Source organism: Sebastes fasciatus, chromosome 6 (genome assembly GCF_043250625.1).
Source record: "Sebastes fasciatus isolate fSebFas1 chromosome 6, fSebFas1.pri, whole genome shotgun sequence".
Classification (NCBI taxonomy): Eukaryota; Metazoa; Chordata; class Actinopteri; order Perciformes; family Sebastidae; genus Sebastes; species Sebastes fasciatus.
Window position 1 is genome coordinate 5,278,549 of NC_133800.1, and position 24,324 is coordinate 5,302,872.

General features: G+C 42.1%; 2 protein-coding genes across 3 annotated transcripts in view; both read right to left on the minus strand.

Annotated features, from left to right (window-relative positions):
• Window positions 1-138, minus strand: part of gnb1l (guanine nucleotide binding protein (G protein), beta polypeptide 1-like) — a 35,408-nt gene extending 35,270 nt beyond the window's left edge. For both annotated transcript variants that reach the window (XM_074637264.1, XM_074637265.1), the window contains exon 1: window positions 13-138. The gene's annotated coding sequence lies outside the window, so the exon portion shown is untranslated. The remainder of the gene's footprint in view (window positions 1-12) is intronic.
• An 11,123-nt stretch (window positions 139-11,261) lies between these two features.
• txnrd2.2 (thioredoxin reductase 2, tandem duplicate 2) overlaps window positions 11,262-24,324 on the minus strand; it is a 34,626-nt gene continuing 21,563 nt past the window's right edge. The window contains exons 12-17 of the mRNA XM_074637286.1: window positions 22,422-22,558; window positions 19,592-19,687; window positions 18,416-18,508; window positions 15,712-15,783; window positions 15,350-15,447; window positions 11,262-14,083 (exon numbers count right to left, since the gene is read on the minus strand). Coding sequence (XP_074493387.1) covers window positions 13,960-14,083; window positions 15,350-15,447; window positions 15,712-15,783; window positions 18,416-18,508; window positions 19,592-19,687; window positions 22,422-22,558 — 620 coding nt within the window. The 3' untranslated portion in view covers window positions 11,262-13,959. The remainder of the gene's footprint in view (window positions 14,084-15,349; window positions 15,448-15,711; window positions 15,784-18,415; window positions 18,509-19,591; window positions 19,688-22,421; window positions 22,559-24,324) is intronic.

The window sequence follows — 24,324 nt, forward strand, 5'->3', positions numbered from 1 at the left end:
TGCAGAAAATACCATTTCAGTGATACACCGGTGTTCTGTCAGATGTCACACGCTTTGAGAGGAGAGGATACAAACCATGCGCCAGACCTGAAGGACCTCTGTGGTTTAGAGCAGATGAGCTGCCCATGAAAGTGCCTGTATAGAAAACCCAACTGTCCATCTCTCTCCCGCTCTCTCTCTCTCTCTCGCTCTCTCTCGCTGCAGCGTGCAGTCTTCTTCAGTCTCTCCACTGGTATGACTGCCTGCCTGTGTGTCAGTGTTCACTACTCACATGTGCTTTAGAGTATTTTTATTATGAAGAGTTTCTCAAAGATAAAAAAAAGAAAAAGACAAATAATATGCTATATTATATGCTATAAAAGACAACAATATATAAAAGTAAATACAGAAGTAAATAATAGAAAGGGCACTACAGCACTCTGATATATAATTAAAATCAGATTATGATGACTGCTGTTAGATTATCACTCAAAGCTGCAGTGCCTAGAATTGGAACAAATATAATTAAAAAAAAGTTATTTTATAAAATGTCACTATATCCTAAGAATAGTGCATGAGACTGGTAATCTGAAAAAAAAAAAAAAAATCCTGTGCCTCGGTGTCCTCCGGTGCTCCTAAAGGATATCTGCAAGATTTCACAGACTGGAGGAAAACAACCAATCAGAGCCGAGCTGGAGACTTGCTGTCTCTGAGCAGCTGTCAATCACTCGTGACCTCTAACCAAACGGTCAAACTAGGCAGCACTGATCAAATATGAATCAATCAGTGTTTTCAGAATCATCTTGTAGTGTACTGTTTAGCTGTAAAATGAGAAAATGTGTGACCCAGAAGCCATGTTGAGAACAGAGGAGGAAATACCAAGCACCGCCCACCAGCCGGAGCACAACCAATAGGATCGCTCAATAGGAACGCTCTCTCTCTGAAATGACCTGTGATTGGCCAATTTTTTAAAGCCTGAAAACAGAGCCATGAGGAGGTGCAGAAGTCGTTTTCTCTCAGAACACTTGAATTACAATATGTTGAAAGGTTATTATGGAATTTTTGTCCAGTGATGCCAAAAATATTCTGCCTACTGCACGTTTATAATGTCTATTTTCTATTGAAGAGAATAGAATAATTGAAGAATTAAGACTCAAAAAAAGTATACTTAAACTTAGATATATGCTCTTTTAAATCCCTACAACATCTGATTCTAAACACTCTGACTACCTTAAAAAAAACATCAGAACTGAGTGATATCTATAGAACTTGCAAAGCTTTACAATACTGCAAGAACAGGAGAGTCTTTATTTTTTTTTTCATCCTTTTCAGTCTAATGGAGAAAGAGAGACAGAGAAAACACAGCGCCCTAATCCACAGAGCACACAGACCCCTTTCATAGGAGTGCTGGGGGAGACCTTTATTTGTCCATTCCTATCATGGAGAGAGCGGGTTTCAAGCTCGGCTAGGTCTGAGCTGGAAGATTAGATGAAACCAGAGTGTTTTAAACCGCTTCTGTGGCCGTGGATTAGAGTCAGCCAGTCCCGACTGCACTCTGAAACAATAAGGAGTACAGGTGGCTCGGTGGGAGAAGGTGCATAGCATGTAGAGCACATTGAAAACACAAAAAAATCCCCCCAAAAATGAAAGCAGCAGTATGTAGGATTGAAGTAAATATGATTACAAAAAAAGTTATTTTTTATAAAACAGTCACTATATCCTGACAGTAGTGCATGAGACAGGTTATCTGTAGAAAATCATGTTCCTCTGTGTCCTCCGGTGCTCCTAATGGTATCTGCAAGATTCAGAAACATCTTGTAGTGTACTGTTTAGCTGTAAAATGAGAATGTTTGTGACCCGGCAGCCATGTTGAGATCAGTTGAGGAAATACCAAGCACCGCCCACCGGGCCCGCCGGAGCAAACTTTCTCATTTTACAGCTAAACAGTACACTACAAGATGTTTCTGAAAACATTTGAGGAGAGAAATAGGCATTAACGTAACAGAATATTAATTTATGTTTGAATAGCGCTGCCTAGTTTGCGAGTGATTAACAGGTGACTCCATTGATTGAACAGCCAATAGGAACGCTCTCTCTCTGAAATGACCTGTGATTGGCCAAAGAGAAGAGGCTAGATTTTTTAAAGCCTGAAAACAGAGCCATGAGGAGGTGCAGAAGTCTAGGTTTCTCTCAGAACACTTGAATTACAATATGCTGAAAGGTTATTATGGAATTCTTGCCCAATGATGCCAAAAACATTCTGCCTACTGAAGCTTTAAGGATAACACTCATTTAACTTTAAAAAGCAGAGAGGGAAAATACCTCACATACACCTGAATTTATTTGGGCAAGTAAATGTTAAGATGTTGGCCTACGCAGCCTTCATCAGGGACACAACCCGGTCATAATATGTTGTGTATTCCTAGAGTGCAGCGCATCAATTTGAATGTACATGTGAACCCGCTTCAATTACATTCTCACCTCCTAGACATACAATACTCAAATTATACTAAATGAGACACACAATATTTGGGATTTAGAGTGGTGGATGGTTACCAGTGTATTCATAGTTCATTAATGAGCTATGACACACATAAGTACTTAATGACATACATGAAAAGGGTGAGTCTCAGTTGTAGAGCAGCGCTGAGTTCAAACCAATTAGTGCAAATGGAGGTGGCAGGACGGTAACCCCTCAGCAGGAGGTGGGAGAAAGTGTCTGCTGCCCTGCCTGGACAGATACCATGGCCTACATCATCATCAATTATTCCAGGCATCTCAACTTACCCAGTGGCAGGGAGGGTGGACGGGACAATGCCAGGGTGCACTTGAGAGCTGGAGCCACGGTCTCCCCGTGGGTCCGAGGAGGAGGAGGAGGAGAGGGTGGGGTGACAGGGTTGGGGTGTGTATACAGTATCATCCATCCAACCCAAGAGACTTTGCGTGGTAAGGAAATCCCTGGAATTCCACTCGCACTCCAGCCACCCGGCCGTTGGGGGGGCAGTCAGGTCACTTTACAGCTCATCACCAAATTAGAAAGGCTGCGGGTCAGCCGGAGCAGCAGCCAGACCACAGACAGATAGAAATAGATGGGAGTGCTACTGTACGGTGCAGTCTGCTGGTGCTCATTCACCACCATCACGCAGAGGTAGAGGACTCCGCTGTACACCTTGGAGGGCAACACTCCAGGGAGGAACACTAGACAGTGCTCTTAAGTCCTCCGAGACAGACCGTAAAGTAATGAACACATAGCGTGGACACAGAGAGCTACTGTACCAAGAGACTGAGGAGCAAGAGGAATTTTCTTTACTGATATACAGGGCATAATGTATACTGTGTCTCAAGTTGTTCTAGTCATAAATCAGAAATACTAATTAATTGATTTAAATAAATTGTGAAAGTGTATAAGGGCTTATGACATTTTGATAGATGTTTATGATGCCATTCCCATGCTCTATTATATCTCATAAGTTGTTGCAGCAATTTTTTGGGTTGATACCATTTGTTACACAGATTTTAACATTGCTACGGCGGTGGCTAACAAGTGACAAAATGAGACTACTAAAGGTCATCACACCGACTCGTCCACCTTTACAGCATTGTTGTGTATACTCGCGCTCATGCGAAAGTGGTGTAGTTCCTTAGCTTTTTACTTCTGGCGATTGCATTTACACTTCAAAAATCATAAAAGCGATGTTCATTTCAAAAGTGTCACTTCATCTGTTATTATCTTGCTGAACAAAATATGTAAGTATCATAAACGTGTGTTTGCCACAGTGTATTTTCTGCAATAATCCAAAACCCAATGGAAGACTCCCATTGGCTTTTTGTTGAGGGAACCAGGGCGATGCTAACTTCCCGGTTGGCCTACAAAAACATGTCATCCCTGGAGTACTCTATATGTCACTGCAATGAATTCTGGGTGACTAGTCACCCATTAAAATGGGTGTAGAAATTTGTATTGTGTTAACATTTTTGATCTTTTCTAGCAAATTACAGTGGAAACACATTGATGTGATGTCTTCTATGTTCACATGTTATCCAATAAGAAAAAACACTACCAAACAAGATGGATTGTCCTTTCAAGGTCCCTTTACGTATGGCACTCAGTTGGACTCTAGAAACGAATGTGTATGAGCAACTTTATGTCTCCCTGATACTGTATGTCTACGTGTCAGTGGACGAGTAAGCATTAAGCTATCAGAACAGAAGGAGAAGATACAGCGTGTGGGAGTATGTGTTGAATGTGCAGGTATCACAAAATGGGATGGTGAGGCCTCCCCGGCTCATGTTTTCCTTGGGCATCTTCGCAGGTGTGAATGGAGAGATCTCAGGGAGGGCGAGGAGTGACTGGCCCATCTGTCACTTTGAGGCATAGAACAAAACAGGATTTAGGCTAAATGAATCAATATGTAGCTGGAAGGACATGCAGGCACTATCAGCACCACTAAAACATCCTCCCTTGGAGCAGTGAAGAAGGGGAGGCACCCTGTGTCTAAAGTTAATATTCTTATCAGTTCTTTTTGAAACTCCTCTTGAATGATGACACTGTTTTCTCATGGTCATGTCCACTGGGAGCAGCAGCCAAGGATATATTATTATCTCTGACCCATAATATTACATTCAGGAGTAAGCGTCACCAATTAAACTCAATCTTTTGTAATGCACTTACACATATATGTGATGAAACAATTTGTCTCAATGTCTCATGCGAGGTTAAAGGCGTTCTATAAACAGTTGATGTCACACTTACTGTATGCATACATTTTAATTATTATCTTTAAAATTAGTAAGGGTTTTGTTTCATTGTGTTCCCTACAAAAAAATTATATGTCTTCCGCTTGCAGGAAAAAGTTGGTAGCTAATAGAGTGGTGCAGGGATGACATATTTTTGTAGGTCAACCAGGAAGTTAGCATCGCCCTGGGTTCCCTCGACAAAAAGACAATCGGATTTTTCAATTGGATTTTGGATTATTGTAGAAAATAAGCTCTGTGACAAACAAACATTTATGATACTTACACGTTTTTGTTCAGCAATATAATCTACACAAATGAACACCACTTTTATGATTTTTGAAGTATGAATGTAATCGCTGAAGTAAAAAGCTAACTATAAATGCACTACACCACGGTCACATGAGCGCGAGCATAAACAACGAGGCTGTAAAGGAGGACAAGTCGGCTTGATGACGTCTCATTTAGCTACTTGTTAGCAACCGTCTTTTTTAAGACAAGCTTCAAAAGCTTCAAAATTCACGCGTGGGATATTTACTGACGTATTTTATATCATAGAACAAAACGTTAAAATCTCTTCAGCTTGTGTTAACCACAGACTTTATTTCAGGCATCTATCTAAAAAGCCATTCAAAAAACCCATTGACTTGCACGAGGGAACCGGAAGTGCTAAAATGCTAATTTATTTCCGGGTTTTAGGACTCATTCCTGCACCACTTGTAATTACAAATTGGATTATTCTATTATCTACCAAAATACAAAACAAAACAAAGTGCCTGCCAGGCCACTATCACTGGTAGTTAAAATCCAATACACTAATCTGGCAGATTTTTGTTTGTTTGTATCTAGTTTCACTTTCACGGCAACAACCGCTCAAAATATGTAGCCTAACACAGCAACAGTAGCTAATTTAGGTTATTTAAATGATGTGACAACAATGCTAGCAGTGGGGTTCAATCTTGGAATAATGCGAGACTGTCAAAAAGTTGAAATATTAGGAGGTTGTCCTTTGTAGCCTACAATTGGCACGCAAAAAGAGCCAAGATTAAAGCGGTCTAAAAATGCCATTGGGTGGACAGAACCCAGCTCAGTGAGTCGAGAGACTCGAGACGCATGCCATGTCTCCTCTTCCACTAGATGCCTCGACATACAGTAATGACCACTCTTCATGTTGCTGCTGCTACTTCATTTGTCATACAGGATGACATTAAGGCCAAAGGTCACTTTGCAAAGGCTAATTACTGAGCCGGTTATATATACACTGGTCTCTGTGCGTGTGTGTGTGTGTGTGCGTGTGTACCAGAGTTTGGCTGTGACAGTGACACTCCTGTTACACAAGCATCTGAAAATTTGTTTTGGAAAGACAGGCCAGAGGTATAGCTCTCCACAGCTTTATTTTTAGGGAACGTCCATGTGTACTGAACGCAGGCTCACAGTATACCCACACCATGCCATTCAGACACGCAGTATGTGTGTGTGTGGACATCCAAATACAGGCCATACGCAAGAGAGCTCACGTTGCCGACACACCCACGCATCCACATTCCCACCTGCCCACACACACACACCACCTCACACAAAACATACCGTGCAAGCCATCTCTCACCAGATCAGTGACCAACAAATAAACACAGGCAGGCATAACTGTGAGCGCCAGAAGCAAAGCCAGCAGATACACACTGCGTGCAGAATGTGTGTGCGTGTGTTTGTGATTCATTCAGGAGCAGCTCTTCCCACCACACAGAGCTTTTAATGGCTAAACAGGAAAGAGAATCAATCAGAGAGGCATCGACAGCGGCCGGAGGGCGAATCCTGCACGCAGTCCATCTGCATCACATATCAAGACGGTCTCTGCAGCTCAGCCTGTGTGTGTGTGTGTGTGTGTGTGTGTGTGTGTGTGTGTGTGTGTGTGTGTGTGTGTGTTCTTACTACATAGACAGGGCCATCGGCAGGAATCGTAATCTGCGCCTTTTATACGTTCAGCTCAGGCCCAGGCAGTTCCTTACATCTCCAGCCAGATGTTTTGGCAGCAGAGTGGAGAGCCATCACGGCACTGGAAGGCACTTTGATTTATGTGATGTGACTCAGACTGATAACACCAGAGCCCCAGAGCAGACACAGTCAGAAGGGAAGCTGTCAAGTTGGTGTTGATACTGATTCTGCTCTCTGCTAGTGTTTGGCAAAAACCTTTAGGAAGTGTAATGGAGTAGCTTGTTATTTCCTGTGCTAGAGGCTTGTTAAGTTGATTATCTCCATCAGTACCAGAGTTTGATCATTGTGAGGTTTGGAATGTTAAAGCTATCAATCATGTGTAATCATATTTTTTCGTTTCATAAATGAAGATTACCAAATAAGCCAGGCCTACTTCTTTTAAATAATTAATGGGTATGTATCCCTCCAGACTATCCTGTTCTGAAAGAACTCAAACACTGTTTTTGTTTATTTCCCCCCCCCAAGTTCCTCCTCACCAGTCCTGGAGTACTGATGTGAACAGGATTCATCTCACATTTACAGATATCGAATGTTTTACAATTTGCCACACTGTAGGCTGTGGCTATTGACAACCAAAAATGTAACACTGAGACCTTTGTCAATCTCAAGTATTTGCACACTATTCCTGTAGTGCCCCATTATTCAATCATTTAAATTGAAAAATTGGATTAAAGAAATGAAACAGACACCCTGAAGTACTTAAACTACAAAGTTTAACGAACAGCCAAGTGGCTGTGAGGATGTACTTATGTACAGCGGTGTGATAAACTAAATGTCAACATCACTATGCTAACATGGTGATGGCAGGTAATCTTTACCATGCTAACCATCTTAGTTTAGCAAGTCAGCATGCTAACATTTCAACACAGTCTCACGCCAGTTCATGAAATAGTCGCGAAATTTAATCTATTTGATTTGTGTACATAGACACGAATTTCCCTTTTTTTCGTGACGCTCAGCACAACTTTCAGCGTTGTTTTCCTACGAATGTCCAGCAACACGTGACGTATTTGACAATTTCCGCCCCAGTCTACTAAAAATAAAACTTCTCAGTTAGGTTTAGGACTAGATCGACTTGGTTAGGCTTAGGCAACAAACTATTCAGTTAGGTTTAGGAAAAGATCGTGGTTTGAGTTTAAATAACTCCGGAAATGCCGTAACTTACGCACGGAAGTTACTTGACAAAAACTACTTGGTTAGGTTTAGGAAAAGATTGTGGTTTGGGTTAAAATAACTAAGATATTGTAATTCAAGTGTTCTGAGAGAAAACTAGACTTCTGCACCTCCTCATGGCTCTGTTTTCAGGCTTTAAAAAAATCTAGCCCGTGGCGCTGCCTAGTTTGACCATTTGATCGGAGTTTGCGAGTGATTGACAGCTGCTCAGAGACGGCAAGACTCACAATCACAGGTAATTTCAGAGAGAGAGAGAGAGCGTTCCTATTCAGCGTTCCTATTGGCTGTGCTCCGGCTGGTGGGTGGTGCTTGGTATTTTCTCACCAGATCTCAACATGGCTGCCGGGTCACAAACTTTCTCATTTTACAGCTAAACAGTACACTACAAGATGTTTCTGAAAACATATGAGGCGAGAAATAGGCATTACAATAACATATATTGATAATATATATCAATATTGATTAATATTTGATCAGCGTTGCCTAGTTTGACCGTTTGATCGGAGTTCGCAAGTGATTGACAGCCGGCTCTCATAGACGGCAGACTCTAGATCAGCTCTGACTGGTTGTTTTCCTGCAGTCTGCGAAATCTTGCAGATGCCGTTAGGAGCACCGGAGGACACCGGAGGAGAGGCACATGATTTTTTTTCAGATTACCTGTCTCATGCACTACTGTCAGGATATAGTGACTGTTTTATAGAAAATATCTTTTTTTTTACAGCTTAATTACTACTGTATTACATTACTATGAATTAATTGAGCAACTCATCTAACTGATCAAACAGACAATGGTTAAGAGGTTGTCTGAGGTGTAACAACATAATCATAATTCAGTCCAGATGTTGTGTGCCAGACATGTCTTGTTTAGATCCAGACATCAGGGTGTGTTGTGTTGCTTTTTGCATGCAGACCGCTATTGCCTCAATCGGAGTTATTTGGCATGCATATACTGTAAACACAAACACTGTCCCTTTGTTGTATGCCGTCATCAAACATCAGCTCTATAAATCTCTGTGCAGCTTTCAGAGGTAATAAAACAGCTTCCTGTGTGGCAAAAGACCTGACTAAATGATTTAGGAGTTGAGGTTGCTGATCGTAATTGCTCTCTTAGTGACGTCTGGGGATCAAAACCACAAACTATGACATTGTAGCACATCCTTTCCACTGTTGGCCACAGGCACTGGTATTCTTTGTAAGGCTGTGGTTGACTGGACCGGTCGCGATAGGCCAAACCTAACCGCAGCGCTAGCTCCTTTTTCGAACACCCAGATAAAAGCCGCCGTCGCAGCCATGTGTATTGAATTTAGAGTGTTCCTGAGGGTATCCTGTTCTTATCAGGGGTCAGATAAGCTCATTTCACAGGCCCTCACCTCTACTGGGCTACCAACAGGAACCCACTCTGACAAGAGCTGACCTCATCTACCTTTTCTCAGTGTTTGTGGTTGAACGAGGGGTCAAGAAGGGAGGCAACTCGATGACTGAATCTTTCTAGGAGCTACAGCAAAAATCAAATATGTCGTCTTTGATACAAACGAGACAACCTTGACATTCCTGATGGGGAGTATTCAGACTCAGTCACAATCCAGCACCAAGATTAAAATGTGTCTTTGGACTCCCCACAGAAGAAAGTGGTGTCTGTAAACAGTGTACAGCACACGAAAAGAAAAGTGTCATCTCAACACCCTTGTTCCCGTGGTTGTTTTTGTGAGCCTGTGCCATTAGGCTTAGTGCACGGCTTCAGCAGGTTCTTTGAGCTAATTGTCTTGAACTTGGGAGGCCAGATGAGAGAGAGAGCACCAACATCTAGTTGGGAGACTCACCTTGGCTTACCAGTCTGAGGGCCCCTTTTTTTTCTACATCAAGCCTCCTGAGGACCCCCTCCCCTTCCAGGCCCTGCAGGCATCTCAGGCTGACAGCTCTTGAGCCAGATACTGGCAGTACAACAGAGCAGTCATAATTGGCCCCTATTCATTTCTCAGCGATAATCCTCACCAAGGTTGAGCCTTTTCTGTTCCTAGCGTCATTTTTTCGCTAATGTTTACACAAGGTATGTATCGGTTTCTCCTCCTCCTGAGGCTTTTGGCCGCGGCGGCGGGGGTTGTATACCCAGCATGTGTGTCTTAACGTGAGTCTGAGGGTTCTGCTCTTCCAGCGTGGCTGCTAGGGCTCAAGACCTGGAGTGACAAAGGCCCCGTGAATGTCTGACTCACAGACAACTGTCAGTGTTCAATGGGCTGGCTTAAAACGGCGCGTAGAACCGAGCGCACCCTGACATGTTGACATGTTCTACTAAGTGCATTTCAAGGTGGATTTAGCCTGTTTGCTCCATTGTGGAGGGACAGAGGAGACACAATTGCTTAATGGGACTGACTATTCTTGAGATGGCGGGTGAACTTTACTCCCGCTGTCTGGGTTAGGACTGACACCACCGGCTTCATTCTCAGGGTGAGTGAGGCCGCTGTGGATCCTGAGGAGGTTCAGGGGTTTCAGAGAGCTCTGTCCTTAACCAAACAAACACAGTGGAATTTCTGCCATTGTTGGTGCAGAGGGTTGAGTGACAGGGCTGCATAGCAGAGCTGCCTGTCAGCAGAGACGAGTCCGGGTCAAAGTGTGACCACCCCTTGTGACACCGCTTAATATAGAAGACTGAGCCATGGAGCATATTTTAAGATAAACCTGTACAGATGCATATTTACATTGACACGATCAGTGGTTCTCTGGACGCCCTTATATTTGCTGTGAAAATGTTATTCTCCGACTCAACAATTTTAACTAATTCTCTTTAAAGGAATAGTTCAACATTTTGAGAAATACATATTTGTTCTGCTGCTGAGAGATAGAGGAAAAGATTGATACCACCATCACATCCGTATGGTAAATATCAAATGGCAGCAGCCAATTCCCCGTTTGTAGTTTTAATGCTGAGCTAGGCTAACCTGCTTATGGCTGTTCTGTAGTTTCATATTTACATGAGAAGTATTAATCTTCTCCTCCAATTCTTGGCAAGAAAGTAAATGAGCATATTTCCTAAAATGAAGTATTCCATTTAAGTGGCAATCTCGAAGATTTTCATTTAAATAAATATCTGTTAAAAGGAACAGTGTGTAGGATTTTGTGACATCCATTAGTGTGGTTGCAGATTGCAACCAACTGAATACCCCTCCGCTCACCTCCAAAAATGGCAGCGTGCCTCAGAAAGCTCTGCGATTCCCGTTCCCTACATACATTGTGTTTTTACAAAATGAACACAGCCCAGTGAAAAGGAACTCTTTACTCACACGTGCTGTATGCTCATGTGTACATGTACACATTCATGTGTATGAACACACATGACAGATGCATGCAACCATGCACCAGTCATTTATGAACAATAGAGCACTCAATCAGTGGGCATCATTACTTTAATAGTGACACTGTGCATTCCAAAGTGTTATTACTTTACATATAAATTATGTATAACAAAGCTTTAATGGACAATTACACTTCTCTATTTACAAAGGTGGCGGCCAGGTGACATCAGGCCTGCACTCCCCAGTTCTGGGTTTTAGTGCAGGCCATCATTAGCTGGCCGACCTGAAAGGTGAACCCTGACCCCCCCACCCCATGGGGCACAGCTGAGGCTAACTGGTCAAATCCGGGCCTGGAGTGACAACAATGAACAGATATCGTTCATATTACACAGATATGTCATTACAATATATAATAATTAGGGCTGTCAATCAATTAAAATAGTTAATCGTGATTAATCGCATGATTGTCCAAAGTTAATCGTGATTAACTATGGACATTCAAAACTACATTCAAAATGTACCTTAAAGGGAGATTTGTCAAGTATTTAATAGTATAGAGTGGGCAAATGTGCTGCTTTATGCCAATGTATGTATATAGTTATTACTGGAAATCTTAATCTCCAAAATTTAGCATAAGTTTGGAGCGTTATTTAACCTCCTTCGCTACAAGCTAGTATGACATGGTAGATTTTCTAGTCTATGATACCAGTATCTTCACTCTCTCTTTTTGAAACTGAGCCTGCTACAACCTAAAAATCGCAAGTTGCGTTAATGCGTTAAAGAAATGAGTGGCGTTAAAACAAATCACGTTATTATCGCGTTAACTTTGACAGCCATAATAATAATATATTCATTTTGTGCGTGTGAGCAGCCATACTGTGTATAAGATATAGAGCAGATGAGAAAACGCAGATGGGAAGTGGAGGGTAAAAAGCAAACAGACATTACAGTTACAGTGATGGACTCAATAACTTCCCTCGCGTTGCCTCGGGCCCAGCCTGAGGTCTCTGAAGTGGCTCGTTAAGCACAGGAACATAGACTCAATTACCCTGGGCAAACACGCCGCTACCGCTCCGCGTTGTGTTGGTTGGCTGGTTGGTTGGGTCTGTCCGTCTCCCGGTCATCCTCACCCTCACCCCCCTGAGCCCCCTTCCACCACCCCCTCCAGGCCCCTGCCGTGCAGCGCCGCAGCATGTGAGCCCTCTGTGCTCCGAGTGATAGAGTCAAGCTGTTCCTGCTGAGCGGAGGTCAGGGTCCTTCAGTCAGCACCTCGGCCCTGAACAGAGCACACAGGAATCCCCCTTCCCTCCCTAACCAGGGCCGCTCTCTCTCTCCTCTGGCCCATGCCCAAACAAACCTGGTACCTCTCTCTCTCTCTTTTTCCTCTCTCCATCTCCTGGCACACTGTCACTCCCCTCATCGAAATCATTAATCAGACTGGGCAGATTAGACTTCAAATAAAAATAAACTACGCCCAGCAGCCTCCTCTTAGGTCCCCCCGATTTCTGTAGCAACCCTCTTTATTGACAGCCCTCTTCCTCCTCCTCCTCCTCCTCCTCATCCTCTACTTAATAAACCCAAGATGTCCAGTACAGCCAGCAGGTTGAACATTTGAGCACTTTGGCAAACTGTGGGGGCCTTTTACTGCTTTATTGATATAAACAACTTGCCTTATCTGCAAGGGTGATGACTCTTTAGGCCTAACCTGCCAATCAATGTAAATACACAACAGATAACCCTTATCAGTTTGGCACCAATAAAGCCAGTCTGCTTTCACCCAAAAGCACATATCTTTTATAGGGATTAAAGGGATTAAATGTGCAACCTGAATGTATTATGTTTTATCCAATGACTACTTCATCCTGTCTTCCAATCTTGGCTGAGGAAAAAAAAAAAGGGGGAGAATTGGAGGGCAACAGTGCCACCTTTGGGTGAGGCTGAGTAGTGCAGTTATAGCAGAGCTCTCACTGCACTGTTATCAAGAGGTAGAGTCGCCCTGTGGCATCCACGCAGCTTTTGACAGCACGTGTTTGTAGTCCCGCTCTGTTTTCTTCATGCATTGGGATGTAGAGGGGCATGGGAGGAAAAGGAAGGGGTCTGCTGGGGCCGAAACAAGCCGGGGCTCCCTGGCCAGGTCTTAGCTGGCTGACTGACAGGCGGCCCACCGACTGTTTGTGTGTGTCCATGGGAAATGGGGCGGTGTCGCTGCGGCGACGGCCCTGGGGCCATCCATCAGTGTCATGGGGGGGTGGGTTGTGGGGGGGTGTATGGTATGTGTCACCTCCAAGACTAATGGACAGGAAGTACAGCCAGAGAAACAACAATATTTGCAGAATATATATATATATATTCAGAAAAACGTTAGAGGGTTCGGTCCACGGTTCTCGTACGATTTCAACAAAACCCTGAGCGCAGGCCGTAATCCTGATTGATGAGCCTGTTTATTTAAAAGACGCTCACTCTGCGGCTACAAGTCCCTAACCTGATCTATAACCCTCTGCCTTTAGAGCATACACTCACAGCATGCGTGTATATGGAATAATCATAGTCTTGGTTATCACGTGATGTGTCACTGACACTAACCTGGTCAACCAGTGATGATCTGCATGACTGGCCAATGACGAGACTCTGGTCCCAGAGAGAGCGCTGTGAAACTGGGGGCAATTTTGGGGGCCATAGAAGGAGAGGGACAACGAGAGAGAGAGCAGGAGAAACCCAGGCTGAACTTCTAACTACCGCCTAAGAGGGACCCCGCGTGCTCATTAGTGTTCAGAGACCGAGATGCTTAACCTCAGCAGCCGGTTACAGTGGCGTCCAAGCCGGACCGCTTGGTGACGTTGACCTTGATCACCTCCTCGGCGCAGGTTGGATGGATGCCTACCGTCTGCAACAGGTGGGAATATGTTGCTCCACACCTGAGACAAATACAAACACACGGGGAGGTCATTCACGTTGATTTCACTCACACTCTCATGACTGACAACTGTAGAAATTGATCTACTGAAATGGCCTGTGTTGAACAATAAAATATTCTAGATATAATAAGCGGTTTCAGTCCAAAATGGCGGCAGCGGCTGTTGTAAAAAAAACAACTCTTTGCTTCCATACTCTTTGGTGAGGTTGCAGATTGCAACCAACTGAATACCTCTCCGCTCACCCCTCCCTTTCCGAGCCTGTCGGAGAAGCTACGCTGGTCTTCAGGTAACGTTCAAATGCAAAAGGCTCTCTCTAGAGCCAGTGTTTGGTTTGTCCGTTCTGTGCAAACATGGCGGACTCCATGAAGAGGACCCGCTCTCTATGTAGATATAAACGGCTCATTCTAAGCTAACGAAAACACAATGATCCTTAGTTTCAGGTGATTAAACACTAATGAAAACATAGTTATGAATATTATATTCCATTTCTGCCAATAGATCCCGCTGAATGACCTTTACTTTACAGATTAGAAATTCCAAAAAAGGGCTTGCGTCCCAGAACTGGACCTCAAGACCAGGTCTCAGCCCCTTTGTACAGGCTCCTGTGAGTGATAAGATATTCTGGTGAATTTGAGATCACAGCCTACACATTACAAGGCACAGACTTTGCTTTATAATGGTCTTCATTTTGTCTCTTGCAGTTCTTTATGTTATTAGTATTAGAAAAATATTTATAACAAATGACAACTTAAAGGTAGGGTGGGAATGTTGAGAAACTAGCAAGAGAACACTATTTTTTTTAAAATTTCCCAACTGAAAAACCCAGCGCAGTGTTTCCAACAAATGTATTTACACAACACTACCGACCCTAGCTTTAAACTGCTCTCTCACTGATGCAGTTAGCTCTGCCTTTGTGGTCCTCAAAGCAGGCATCCCATCATATGGCAAAGAAAGCACGAGTTACCCGTCTAAAACTAAACTAAAACTAACATATAGCTATATTTTTTTAATTGGTGTCTCACATTACATTTGAATGTTTGGTTTGCTGTAAGAAACAAGCTGGAATGTATCGCTCACTAAATGCGTGTTGAGGGAGAAAAAGCAATCAGGGGCAGTCAAAAAATCCAACAGAAATCGGCACATCTTGGTGACTTTGAGTGAGTTAAAACAGATCAACTCAACACCGCAACTGTTTGGATGGTTGTTCTTTAAAAGAAACATAACACAAATGTTCCTTAAATAAAATCTAGGATGTGTTAAACTTACTGGAAGCCCAGAGCAAAGCCCTGCGTGACTTCTCCAGCGTTTGGACCGGTGAAGTGCAGACCCAGGATCCTCTGCTCTCCACCGCGCTCACATATCACCTGAGGAGGCAGAAGACTGGATTTAAGCCGAGGAGCAGAAGTTTCATCTGCTTTTGGCTGTAGCTGTCAAAATAACCATAGAGCAGGACAAGTGGATGCCAAAGCTGACTCGGCACCACTACTCCTGTCCTTCAACTGTATGCATGCACAAAGAGCACAAAAAACTAAGTTATATGGTGTATCGTATGCCAACAAAATAAACCAGCTCAAAAATACCTAAAACAAAAACATCACTGTTCAGTTTGATCTGCAGTTTAACCCTACCTTTATGTAACACTGGCTGGCATCGCGCTCTGCAACAGTGAATTCCAGAGGCTTGTAGAAAGCGTGGTAGACCTACATGGATATAAAAACAGAGGACAAATCATATTCATGGTAGAAAATGATATACAATGTATTATTGTGTTCTCAAATCAATTCTGCCTACAGACAATCAGTACTTCACAGTGATGTCAAAATAGCTTCTTGTGCATCTTTGCTTTAACCAGCAGAGTGATGATGATCTCTCTTAAAAGGACAGTAAACAAAAAATGCTTTGCAGGTGATACGGCACGCATTGGCCCTCAAAGACTTGAGACTTGACTTGGACTTGCAAAAAATGACTTGTGAGCATCTCTGCTTTTTAGTTCATGAATGTATACTTTAACTTATAGTACATAGCCAATGGTTTATGTATTACATAAAGTGGCTTGCCCCTTTTGCTATTTTACTTGATGATTTGTAATGAGATTAAAATAAAAAAATAAAATGTGTTGTTCTTGCATGCCTCCACGGTGAACGGATAATCCCAAAAAAGAAAAGAAAATTATTAATGAATTGAAGTAAATTCATATCAAAACGTCCTTGAAACTCTCACACACTTTAATAGGCTACTCTATCAAAAGTAAGCACAGCTACAAGTCAAGTATACCTTTCTGTAGGCCTATAAGGCAAGAATATTGAATTCTACTTTTCTTAAGTATATCTCGAACAAAAGATTAAGTACAAGTAAGCCTATAAACTTAGTATACTAAGACTTTTCACTATACTTGTCAGTATAAGCCAAGTATATATTTTGACTTTTCTGCATACTTGTCAGTATAAGCCAAGTAAAATGAAGTATACTTTTGTTACATATATCTCTGATAAGTACATGAAAAGTAAACTGAAAGTATACTCTCTTATTTTAAGTTTAAAAGAAGTGTACTAATAGCACACTTGAATAAACTTCGGGGCAATATAAGAATTAGTTTTATAAGCAAATTAAAAGCCCATTAATGTTAGAGATGAATGACAAAATGACTCATTAAATCTAGTATCAGGGCGTGGCTCCCAATTGACTGTATTTTGGTTCTGATTCTAATGACTGTCTCTCACTAACAATGCAATTGCGAGACCTTATGAGCACTACTTCAAACACCCTGTATACAATCTGAATGAAAACAGTGTTTGCTCACGATAGTGATTGATTTCAAACTCCTCACTGAAAACGTGGGTTTTATTCTACGGGGCGAACGTGCCGATACAAGTTGTGAGGGCCGTGCAGCTGTCGGGGGGCCGGTGCTACAGCTCCTCCTCAGATCTAAGCGTGCCTGTCATCACCCCGTACACACCTCAATCAGGCCTCCTGCTCGGCCGTCAGTCACAGCAAGGAGCCCCACCTCGCTGGCTAAACCGTTTATCGACGGCCTCGTGCAGGTGTTGCCGGCGAGCATCTGGTACACCGCTCACGTACGCAAGCACGTTAAATACTGAGCTGCTCGCTGTTGCATTGGACGTGCGTGTCAATGTTTGTTTGGGGGTTATGGGACATTGTATGTTTTATGCAAGTTGATGGTAATAACACGACACTAACACTGTCTTTGTGCATGTGTAGCATGTAGCCATTAATTTCTTGGTAAAGAATCTAAACTCATAAGTTACAGTCACAATTGTAGACCAATGCTACACCAGTTCTGTTCTGTTATATTATAAAGAGGCTGCCATTTGTAATTAAAAACATAATTCCTTCTAGATATACTGAGATTAGCTGTTTCATTAATCTCACAGTAAATTGAGGACTTTTATACACCTCCTACAAAGTACCCTTCTACACAAAAATAAGATGTCAGGTTACAATTTTCACCCAAATAGGAATTTTTACTAAATTATATATTATACATAATATATTATATAACCTTTTTTTTAAAGAAAGAACATATCTCATTATATCATATGCTTTAAGACTGTTTTATGTTATGAGGCATTTCACAACATGCCACTAACACTACCAAGTTATGAGTTCACTTAGGCCTCCTCCTATTTAATGTGAGCTTTTCTGGTGTGTAATTAAAACGTTATGAATGGGGCTGTCAATCGATTAAATTATTCAGTTGCAATTAATCACATGATTGTCCATAGTTAATCGTAGTTAATCGTGATTATTCGCAACTTAATCATAAATTTTTTATCTGTTCAAAATGTACCTTAAAGGGAGATTTGTCAAGTATTTAACACTCTTATCAACATGAGAGTGGACAAATGTACTGCTCTATGCAAATGTATGTATATATTTATTATTGGAAATCAATTAACAACACAAAACAATGACAAAAATTGTCCAGAAACCCTCACAGGTACTGCATTTAGCATAGAAAATATGCTGAAATCATAACATGGCAAACTGCAGCCCAACAGGCAACAACAGCTGTCAGTGTGTCAGTGTGCTGACTTGACTATGACTTGCCCCAAAACTGCATGCGATTATCATAAAGTGGGCATGTCTGTAAAGGGGAGACTCGTGGGTACCCATAGAACCCAAATTGCTCCCAAAGGCATAGCCATCGGTGTTTGAATGAGTATTTAGATTAGATCCTGATGGGCAAAGTTGGCACCTTAGCAGCCTCTGCCATCAGTGTATGAATGTGTGTGTGAATGGGTGAATGCTGACATGTGACACAGGTGGAAATGCACTGCTTACAGCTGTACTACAGCGACACGTCTATCTCACCTCTATGCCGTCTTTCCCGTGCCTCTTCTCAGCCTCCTCCTCAGATAGACCCACACAGCCGTACTCGAGGGGGGTGAACACTGTAGTGGCCACCTGATGCACACAGACATGGACACACACAGAACTTCAAGCTACTACTTCAACAATTAGACAAGTAATCGATTAGTTGTTTGACATAAAATTGGGTATTATGATAATTCAATATTTGTTTAAGTCATGTATTATGGAATACTTTTCACTATGCACTACAGAGCGCCACATGAAGTCATTCCTGCCTGTGGCCATGAAACTTTACAACTCCTCCCTCTGACTGTCTCTGAGTCAATAGACTGGACCTGGACTTATCTCACCCATCAGCTGCAATAACTGTACACTAATTTGTGCAATAATTCAACCGTGCAATACTGTCATTAATACTGCATTTATACTGTACATTTCAAGAAATTTGTATTTATACCATTCTGGCATGTATATTCAACACACTTAATAGATGCCACTTCTCAGCATTTTGTATTTACTTATTTGCACTGTGGTTATTATTATTATTATTATCTTAATGCAAATATTTGTATATATTTCTTTTACATGCATTGTGTTTATATTGTAGCATTATGAACATAATTTACATTCCTTTATTTCTATTTTTTCTTACATTTCTTTATACTTATACAAGAGCAACTGTTAACGCTGCAATTTCCCCCCCAGGGATCAATAAAGTTTTTTTATTCTGATGATTACTTCTTGTTGTATTTCAGTACCATTGAATGATTCAAATCTATTATAGAAATAATTATATCTTTCAAACCTATTTATTTGACATCAAAACTACATCAAACTAATTGGAGTATATCAGTCTTAGAAATCCCCCCTGACCTCCATGTGAACATGAAGATACGCTATAATAAAACCTATATTAAGACTTGCAGAAGAGTTGAATGCAAGTAAACATAACATGATGAAGAACGATGACATTTTGGAAAATGCTGGTGTGTTTGTGCCAAAGACTCATCCTGAAAAGAGGCTGGAGGTACATTAAGATGTGAGGGGTAAATGAGAGAAATCAACAGAGATGGTTAGAATTTATCTCAAATTAAGCGCAAAGCTAAAGGCTCAAAAATCAATGCGGGCTCAAGCTGGAGGAGAAATTATCAGCCTCTGAGTGAGTGTGTGTCTTACATTATCGTAGTTCATGAGTTCGGTGCTGTGACCAGCCAGTCTGCGGGCGAGAAGCTTCCCCGCTTTGATGGCCGTTGGGGTTAATTCGGGACGACCCTAAAACGAGACACAATTGAATTGACTTCAGTATATGAAACACATAAGATCTAAGTCTGCGTCTTAAAAAATTAATTTACCTTGCTATAAGTAACAGAAGTTTAAACCATTTGGTCGTCTGTTTTCAAACATTTGTGACTACACACATTAATGCCGAAATAGTGTAAATACAAACACACAGACAAGTTGGGCAATGAGTCCGTGACTGACATAAGTGGCAAGTGCTAAACATTTAAACCATCTAGTACACTCTGTGTCTGTGTTTTGCCTTTATTGTTCTGGATGTCTGCCAAAAAAGACAAACACATAGTCTTGGATACGCACACACGCACATGCATGCACACACACACACAGCTGAACGGTGCAGGAAACAGAAGGGCTGCGGGGCAATTCTAAAGGCATGACTTCAACCTGTTAAATTACCACCGCACATCCTGTTGTCCAAAACATCTCCTGCACCTCTGCATGTATGTGGATGTGTGCTCTGGTATTCCAGTAACTGTCATTCGTCATCATAATGCATTTCTTGGCACTCTTCTCTGAGAGGGAAAAAAAAACAACAAAGCACTGGACAAATTGAGATATCAACCCTCCCTTTTTAAAATAAAAAAAAGCCTCACTGCTGCTGTGACAAGCTGACAGACGTATTGGGGCGAAGCACAACTCATCAAAGCCAACTGTCAATCAAAGAGAGTGTGTGTGTGTGTGTTAGTGTGTGTGTGTGTGTGTGTCATGAGGCCTGGGAGGCAGGAAGGAAGCACACAGCTGGTCGTGGTGAAAAAACAACACTGACATTACAAGCAGCAGGTAGAACTAGTATTGACATGGCTGGTTCAGACTGCAACACACAGTGGCAATGCCAGTGGTTACATGACTTAATACTCAGTCGTCTGCCAAGTACTCGCTAGTGGATAATACGCTTCGTGTGTGTGTGCACAAATAAATGCCCTACTTTTAAGATAATGGTTATTATTTGGTGTAATAACTTTGTTTTAAGGGCTGTCAAAGTTAACGCGATAATAACGTGTTACTTCAAATTTGTTTTAACGCCACTAATTTCTTTAACGCATTAACGCAACTTGCGATTTTTAGGTTGAAGCGGGCTCAGTTTTAAAGCTAGAGTGAAGACACTGCTATCATAACTAGAAAACCTAAGGAATCCATTGGTACCAACCATGTCATACTAGCTTGTAGCTGCAAAGGAGGCTCAATAACGCTCCAAACTTACGCTAAATTTTGGCGAGGAAAAACTGTCATGACCATTTTCAAACGGGTCCCTTGACCTCTGACCTCAAGATGTGAATCAAAATGGGTTCTATGGGTACTCACGAGTCTCCCCTTTACAGACATGCCCACTTTATGTCATAGTCAAGTCAGCACACTGACACACTGACAGCTGTTGTTGCTTGTTGGGCTGCAGTTTGCCATGTTATGATTTGAACATATTTCTTATGCTAAATGCAGTACCTGTGAGGGTTTATGGACAATATTTTTTATTGTTTTGTGTTGTTTATTGATTTCCAATAATAAATATATACACACATTTGCATAAAGCAGCATATTAGCCCACTTCCATGTTGATAAGAGTATTAAATACTTGACAAATCTCCCTTTAAGGTACATTTTGAACAGAAAAAAATTTGCAATTAATTTGAGATTAATCGCTCATTAAATATTTTAATCAGCCCTACATTGTTCATTTCTATACTTTGTCAACTTTATCAAATGTCATCGGTTTGTGGCAAATGGAAGGGTTACCCCTTCGATACTTTTTTACATATTGAATAAGGTCAGAAGAAAATAAAACAAATGATTGATTTTACAATCATTGTTATGCTTTTTACCCATATAGCAGTGGGGTTTGTGGGACCCCAGACAATGAGGAACTAAAGCCAGTGTCAACAAAACACAAGGTTTATCCACCACTTTACATCTAACACTACAAATATGTATGACCTAAATTCCTGGTAAGGACCTACAGAGTGTCTTAGTGATAGCACACAGGTGTAAGGGAAATGGGAATACTCTTTTACAGGAAGTGTGGCCTGGATTTGTTCATATTGGTGGTTATTTACCTCGTGTTGAGTATCAGCTGGAGGTCAATGTTTATTTACCACCGATATAACATATATAAAGATGGACGGCATGACAGCTCCCCAAAAGTGAAGCCAAAACATCTTGATCACCTCCTAGTGGCTGGCTGCAGTATAGGTCATAAAGCCCTTTTACTGAAAAGTTTGGTTTTAATCACTTATTTGATGCCATAAAAAGGCGGTGAGACGTCGTGATTGACAGTTGCTCTGAGTGAAGTAATCGTGCAGCCGGAGGCTCGGGAATTGTACGAGAGAGGAGATGTAACTTCAACTTTCCATAACCGTCACAAGTCTGTGTAATAGAACGTGTGTCAATTTGATCATAAATGTATTTATAGAGATATTATGGTTAGCGACCGTGGCGCTAATGTAGCAGCTAGGTGGTCCTGCTAGCAAGCTGTGGCCGTGCTCGTGCACCCCCCACCCCCCCGATCACTACAGTTCAGACTCTGGCTCCAAATGAAAGGAATGAAATGTCAAAATGGCACCTCCGGTATCGGGGATATTTTGGTTTCACTTTTGTGGGAGAGGCATCGTTCATCTAGATATACAGTCTAGGATGTGGACTTGTCACAGCTTGTCACAGCTTGTCACAGCTTCTCACAGTATTCGATTTCACAGCCTTAACTGACAACGCCTACCTCGCCGATGTCACCAAAAGCGTAGATGTTTGGCACCGAGGTGGATTCGTCATCGGCCACAACTATTTTCCCCGTCTCCTTTTTGAGTTGCACGCCGAGCTTGTCCAGGCCCAGGGCTTTGGTTTCTGGGGCTCTGCCTGAGGTCAATGGAAGGAAACAACACAAGGAGAATATTACATTACCACTCAGGAGAAACAGAGGTGTGGGAGAGTAGAGGGGCTCTCTGTACAGGGCTCATAGCACATTCTGCAGAGGTTTTAAAGGGGACATATCGTGCTCATTTTCAGGTTCATACTTGTATTTTGGGTTTCTACTAGAACATGTTTAACATGCTTAAATGTTCAAAAAACATTATTTTTCTCATACTGTCTGTCTGAATAAACCTGTATTTACCCTCTATTTGAAATGCTCTGTTTTAGCGCCTGTCTCTTTAAGCCCCCCTCTAGTTTTTCATATGTCACCTTTAAGACATTCAGGTTTCAGGAGCAGTGTCCCAGTCAGGATGCTCCTACACATTATGCAGCAGGATAAAGAAACACATTCTGAATTTCTACAGTGAAAAAAGATACCAGGAGATATTGGGTTTGGGGGTCTTCCCCCAAGAAAATTTGAAGGTGTTTTACTTAAAACTATGCAATTTTACATCATTTTGCACCATTATTATTACTAGTTAAATGATTATTTTATTATTTACACATCTCACAGCCTTCATCTGAACATGTAATTCTTCTGGAAATGTTTGCCCTAAAAGTGCAGATTCAGAAAACTTTTTAAATAATGTTTAAAGATGTAAAGATGAACAGTTCACTAATTATTTTGGATGTGAACATTGTATTGAGAAATTACAGCATCCTCGTCCTCCCTCTTCCTCACCCCCCCCTCCCCCGTGTCGTGCATCGGCTCGTCCAGATGCTCCCCACACAGTTTTTATGTTTATTCAAATTAAAATTTTGACTAGATGGTGGAGCCAGAGGAAAAGTAAGGGGATCACTAAAGTTATTAAAATGTATCCTCTAGAGACCTTGAATATCTGTAGCACATTTCACTGCAATCCATCCAATAGCTGTCATGATATTTCACTCATGTCGTGCCTAAAATTACCAAACATTTACCGCCACCAGCCTCTCGAATGGGACGATTTGCTGCTTTTCTCTGATTCATATCATTGTAAATTGAATATCGTCCAACAATTGCCAGCTCAAATCTTAAAACACCAGTATCAGTGTTCTACCAGTGTTGGCCTTCAAATACAAATGAAGCTCAAACCCTAATTCAGAATTCTTAAATTAGAAAACAACAACATCTGGCCAGCTGAGAAAGAGAGCTCGAGAGGAGGGGGGAAACTGATGAGCAGCTGGGAATCGGCATCTCATTGACCCCCCGGGACACCCAAAGGTGTGATTTCTGACACTTCCTGGGGGACGGCTGACTGATGCTGTCGACACAGAGTCTCTATGGTGATGGGCATGGACCGCTCGGTCCCCCCCCCCACCCCACCACAGCTCCTCACAACCTGCCTGGGTAGCATAATAAACACCGGGCCCTGAGCTACCCATGTAGATGCTATCGGACAGCAAAAATAACAAACCCCCGAGACCCTTTTTCCTGGCTGGAGCCGAAGAACAACGTCTTCCCCCCCTTCTCAGACCGGGGGGGGGGGGGGGGGCTACAGGGACCTGTCTAGTGCTCCACAGCATGGGTGGTTGAAGGCGATGCAGAGCTCAGAGAAGGACGAGAGAAAGGAAGTCAGGCAGTCATGACCAATTCCCAAAAGCAAGACTTCTAAATATTTTCTTCTCCTATATGTCCACAACTCTGGAACAGTCTGCATACACATGTCATTCTCTCACTGGTGTCATTTCTAGTGAATTATGGTGGAATTTAGCTATTGACATTTTGAAAT